At 43.1% G+C, this 5,737-nt stretch overlaps 1 protein-coding gene across 1 annotated transcript in view; it reads right to left on the bottom strand.

Moving 5' to 3' along the window:
* Positions 1–5,737, bottom strand: part of DEPDC5 (DEP domain containing 5, GATOR1 subcomplex subunit) — a 141,116-nt gene that overhangs the window by 116,216 nt on the left and 19,163 nt on the right. Inside the window, exon 10 of the mRNA XM_006147962.3 lies at positions 4,584–4,645. Coding sequence (XP_006148024.1) covers positions 4,584–4,645 — 62 coding nt within the window. The remainder of the gene's footprint in view (positions 1–4,583; positions 4,646–5,737) is intronic.

Here is a 5,737-nt window from a genome sequence, read left to right as displayed (position 1 = left end):
TTGCTAGACTCCCATGCAGTCGACGGCAGTTTGAGTCCTGGACCCGGTGGCTTAAAACTCACGCTGGGCGTGTATGCGTGCATGCCCAAGATCCCGAAAGGGGAATGGAGGAGAAGGGATTGCGGCGTGGCCATCCCCCCTGGGGGATGATTTCTCACTTTCTGTCTCTCTGTCTCTGTCTTTCTGGAGAGCGCACATGCTCTATAGCCAAAACCTCTCAAAATATTTAATTATATATTTTACTTATTATTATTTACTTTTTTGACCAAAGAGGGACAGAGAGAAAGGGAAAGCAAGAAAGCAAGACACCTGGTCTGGGACTTGAACCAGTCAGCCATGTGGGAGTCCAGTGCCTCAACTAGCATTCCACCTGCTATTATTAATATAGTTATTAAAATAGTTTTTGGTTTCCTGGGGTTTTTTGAGAGAGATTTTTGCTAAAGTGTGTGTGCACTTGCTGGACAGGCAGAGACAGAAGAGACAGAAAGCGAGAAATCACCCACCCCCCCCCAGGGAGAAGGCCATGCTGCAATCACTTTTCTATTCTCCTCTCAGGCACACATGCACACATGGCCCAGCGTGAGTTTTAAGCCACCGGATCCAAGACTCGAACTGCAATCAATCATGTGGGAGTCCAGCATCATAACCATTACACCATCTGCTGGTTCCATCAATCTGGTTTCGTTTTTTCTTTTTAAGAATTATTTTTTATTTAACTTTCTTTCTCACTCTCTCTCTCTTTCAATTTGACCAGAGAGGGACAGAGTATGAGAAAGAGAGAGAGAAAGTGAGAAAGCAAGCCACCAGGTCTAGGACTTAAACTGTGGTCAGCCATGTGGGAGTCTAGTGCATTAAGAACTACATTGATGGGGGGCTGGTAGGTGGCATAATGGTTAGAGTTTTTAAATTTGCCATAGTTCACTCACCAGAGAAAGAGAGAAAGCAAGTTGTCAGGTCTGGGACTCAAACCATGTTCAGCTATGTGAGAGTCCAATGACTTAACCACCACACCACCTGCCAGCCCCAGGCACAGACTATTCTAATTCTAAGAACCTCAGTAGCAATACATAGTATCAGAAACTTCCTGCCCTTACAGGCTGCATGGGGAGGGACAGAGCACTGCATGGAGTTCTGGCTCTGAAATTTGTTATTATGTGACCTTCAGCAAAGAACCTAAGTACACTTCTCAGAAGTGAACAAAGCGCTTGGAATGTGGAAAAGGTCCCAGGGGTGTGAAAAACCTGCAAATCAAAATAAATAATGGCCGGTGTCTCCCAGCTCTTGATTGATCAACCCAGTATCAGAGGCTCCTAACATTTGTTCCTCTTTACAAGGTTACTTTGTTTCCTCAGAACTACAGTGTATGAACAGGACAGTATCCATTAAGGTGGATTTAAGACTCACAGACACTCCCATGTCCCACCACAATCACAGGATGAAGAGTAGGGGCTGCTGGAGATGCAGGGGTATCAGCCAAGGCTGTGGATTACCTCTGGACAGGGATGCAGACCAGAGAGTAAATGTTTCCGTGGAGTCTGAGACCAACATCCTGGAAGGAGGATGTTTACACGTGGACAGGAAGTGTGGCTTGCACTAGGGAGCCAGTGAGCTGTTTCAGTTCCTCCCACGTCTTTGCAGACAGCAGCCTACACTGACCAACCTCCATCTCCACCCACACTTACTGACTACACGACTGAGGTTCCTCCACATGAGATATACAACATAATGCACATTACATGCACCGTACACTCTTCTGTGACTTTCTTGAGTGGATAGAAATACCTTACTTCTTTTTTTTTTAAAGAATTATTTTTATTTATTCATTCATTTTAATTTGACCAGAGAAAGAAAGAGAGAGAAAGCAAGAAAGCAGCCACCATGTCTGGGACTCAAACTATGGTCAGCCATGTGGGAGTGTCCAGCACCTTAACCACTACACCACTTGCTGGTTCCATGTTTTTTTTTTTTTAAAGAATTATTTTATTTAACTTTATTTATTTATTCATTTGTTTATTTCAATTTGACGAGACAGGGACAGAGAGAGAGAGAGAAAGCAAGCCACCAGGTCCAGGACTTGAACCACAGTTGGCCATGTGGGAATCCAGCACCTTTAACTACCACACCACCTGCTGGCCCCGCTGGTTCCATGTTTTTTAACGAATTATTTATTTTAAACTTTATTTATTCATTCATTTACTACCTTGCTTCTGAGACAAGCCCGTAACCTTATAGTTAATGGGGCAGAATCCCACATGGCTGACCACAGTTTGAATCCCAGTCCTGGCAACTTAAAAAACACACCAGGCATGTATGTGTGCACCCAAAATCCTGACAAGGACGGAGAAATGGAGAAGGCATTGAGGCAATAACCATGCCCCATTGTGGGGTGCTTTTCTCTTCTCCCACTTTTTACCTTATCATGAAAAATGCCACTGGACTGGCCCAGTAGTCTAATGGTTAAGAAAGCCAAGTCTCACATGACTAACCATGGTTCAAATCCTGTCCAAGAGGTTTGCCCAACAAGCCAGGTTCTCGTGTGTTCATGCCTAAAACTCCAAGTGGGCGGAGAAGTGGAGAATAGATTGAGAAGTGACCATGTCGCACTAGAGGTGCTTTCTTTCTCTTTCTGGCAATTAAAAACTAAAAAAATAATTTTCTAAATGCTGCTAAGAACATTTCATATAGTCCTAATAACTGCAGCCCAGCAGTAATGCAGGTGCCATGCAGGGCTGGAAGCCACGTGGCTGACCACGGGTTTGGATCCCCAGGTTAGCTTGAAAACACACTGGGCACATGCACAGACACCCAGGATCCCAAGGAGCTGGAGGGCTGGGGACAGGGGATCATGGAGTGATAAGGCCCAGCCAACATCACGGGTGTTTCTTTGTTCCCTCTCTCTGTCATGTACACAATGAAACTGCAGTCAGCCATGTGGGATCCGGCTCCCTTAACCAACAGACTATGGGGCTGGCCTAAACATTTTTAATCTTGATGAGATGAAGTTCAATTTATGTTTTTCCTTTGGTTGTTTTGCTTCGGATGCCATAGCTAAGAGACCAATGGCAAATCCAAGGTCTCCTGTTTTAAGAGTATCATGGTTTTAGCTCTCCTATTTTGTACTTTGGTCCATTTTGTTTAACTTTTGTACATTATATGAGGTGAGAGTGCTAACATATATATGGATATTCAGTTGCTCCAGAATTATTTGTTGAAAAAACTATTCTTCCCCCATTGAATGGATTTGAAATCTTTGTCCAAAATCAACTGACCACAGACACATGAGATGGTTTCTAGACTTTCCATTTAATTTTATTGACCTCTGAGTCTAACCTTATACCTATTTTGATTACTATACCTCTGTAGTATGTTTTAAAATTAGGCAGTGAGAGTCCTCTAATTTTGTTCTTTTTCAAGATTGTTTTGTCTATTTGGGATCCCTTACAATTCCACATGAATTTTAAGATCAGTTTTCCCATTTCTACAAAAGAAAGGTGTTGTAATTATTATTACTATTTAATTCTTTTTTTTTTTTTTTTGAGAGATTTTTGCTATAGGGGGCATGCGCTCGCCAGATAGACTGAAAGCGAAAGAGAGACAGAAAGCGAGAAATCACCCTCCCAGAGGGGATGGCCACGCTGCAATCCCTTCTCCTCCATTCTCCTCTCAGGATCTTGGGCGCACACGTGCCCGGCGTGAGTTTTAAGCCACCGGGTCTGGGACGCAAACCGCGGTCGACTACATGGGAGCTCAGCGACATAGTCATTACACTAACTGCTGATTCCATTATTATTTATTCTTTATAGGGCAGAGAGAAACACAAAAAGAGGGAAAGTGAGAAAACAAGCTGCCAAGTCTGGGACTCAAACTGTGATCAGCCACATAGGAGTTCACCACCTTCGCCACACTACCTATTGGCCCAGTACTGCATTTTAACAATATTAAGTATATTGTCAGATGAACAAAGATGATCCTTTTCCATTTATTTAGGTCTTTCTTAATTTCTCAGCAGTATTTCACAGCTATGACTATATAAGCCTTACAGCTCCTTAGGTGAACGATCTGTAAGATTTTTATTCTGTCTGATGTCATTTATAAATGGAACTGTTTTCTTTCCTTTTCTTTTTGAATTACTGGTATACAGAAGCTGTGAATGTTTTAGAACTGTTCCTTAGCACATTGAGGTGACTAGGGGAATTTAAATCTGGAGTCTGAGTTTTAATTACAGTAGCTCAATTTTGGGCACCTTAATAGAAACAATGCATTGCAGGGGGCAGGGGCAGCAGACGGTGAGGTTAAGGAGCGAGACCCCCTACATGGCCAACTGTGGTTCAAGTTCTGGACCCGGAGGTCTGAAAATCATGCTGGGCACATGTACATGCCCAAGATCGGAGAATGAAAGAGAATGGATAACAGCATGGCCATCCCCTCTGGGAGGAATTTCTCACTTCCTATCTCTTTGTCTCTCTCTGGGACACACACGAACCCTATGGCAAAAAAAGAAGAAGAAAACAAACCATGCATTTTAAAAATCCATACTGAGCCATCTTTATTCAATGAGACTTAAAGCGTAAGAAAAAACATACCTTCCATTTGGTAAATAGATCAGCAAGGAAACCATTCACAGCTTTCTCAAAATACAGATCCCCTGAAAATAACGAGAAGAGAGTGAGAACTATATTTATGTCTTCCTTGCAACTTCTCACAGCAAAGTCACAGGAATGTGAGCAAAGACAGAGCAGATTCTGCTATATCTCACAAGATGATAAAAGCCAGATGTATAAAATGGTTTCATCCTAGACTTTCCATCAAGGCAAAGTTAATATCTGCCCCTGGGGACCAGCGGATGGCATAATGGTTACATTGCAGGACCCCCACGTAGATGAGATTGTGGCTTGAGTCCTGGACCCAGCGGCTTAAAACTCAAGCCAAGCATGCGTGTGTGCGTGCCAAAGATCCCGACAGGAGAATAGAGAAGGGACTACAGTGTGGCCATCCTCCCTGGGAAGGAGATTTCTCACTTTCTATCTGTCTCTGACTCTCCAGTGAGCACACGCGCCCTATAGCAAAAATTTCTCTAAAAAAGAAAAAAAAAAAACAAACCCTGCCTCTTAATAAGAGGTCATGGCTTCAAAGTAAAATGAACAAATAAGAAAAACACTCTGATGCTTGAAAAACATAGTGTATCTTTCGAGTGAGAGAACAATTTGACCTGCAAGTATGGCTGTTCTCATACTGATAGGTAGAAATACGTGAGATGGGCTGGGGGACCCCAGGCAGTTCCTGAATGATCGTCTGCAGTTCCTCTTCTTCATGAGCAACCTTACTGATTCCCTGCAGAAATGGGATTGTGATTTTGCTGAATCCAGATTTGAACTGTGTGCACCCTGAGGCTAGTGTGCTGGACACAGTATCCACACCTCATGGCAGATTTACTGTTCTCTACTCATTAGCTGTCATCCTACTAAAATAAAACACACAGTAATCTCTCTGAGTTACAGGAAGAGAAATAATAGGTATCAAAGAAAGTGTCGATTTGTAACTATAGAAACAGTCAAAATGTAACTTTTCCTCCTCTCCTTACAAAACAAAGATCTGAGAAGTCAGGTTTTCCATTAAGACTTTACTGCATTTGGGACCAGCAGTTAGCGTAATGGCTATGTCGCTGGACTCCCACATAGTCGATTGTGGTTCAAGTCCCGGACTCGGCAGCTTAAAATCACGCCAAGGGGGTGTGGGC

Source organism: Tupaia chinensis, unplaced genomic scaffold (genome assembly GCF_000334495.1).
Source record: "Tupaia chinensis unplaced genomic scaffold, TupChi_1.0 Scaffold000226_1, whole genome shotgun sequence".
Taxonomy (NCBI): domain Eukaryota; kingdom Metazoa; phylum Chordata; class Mammalia; order Scandentia; family Tupaiidae; genus Tupaia; species Tupaia belangeri.
This window is presented reverse-complemented; position numbering and strand designations above follow the sequence as displayed.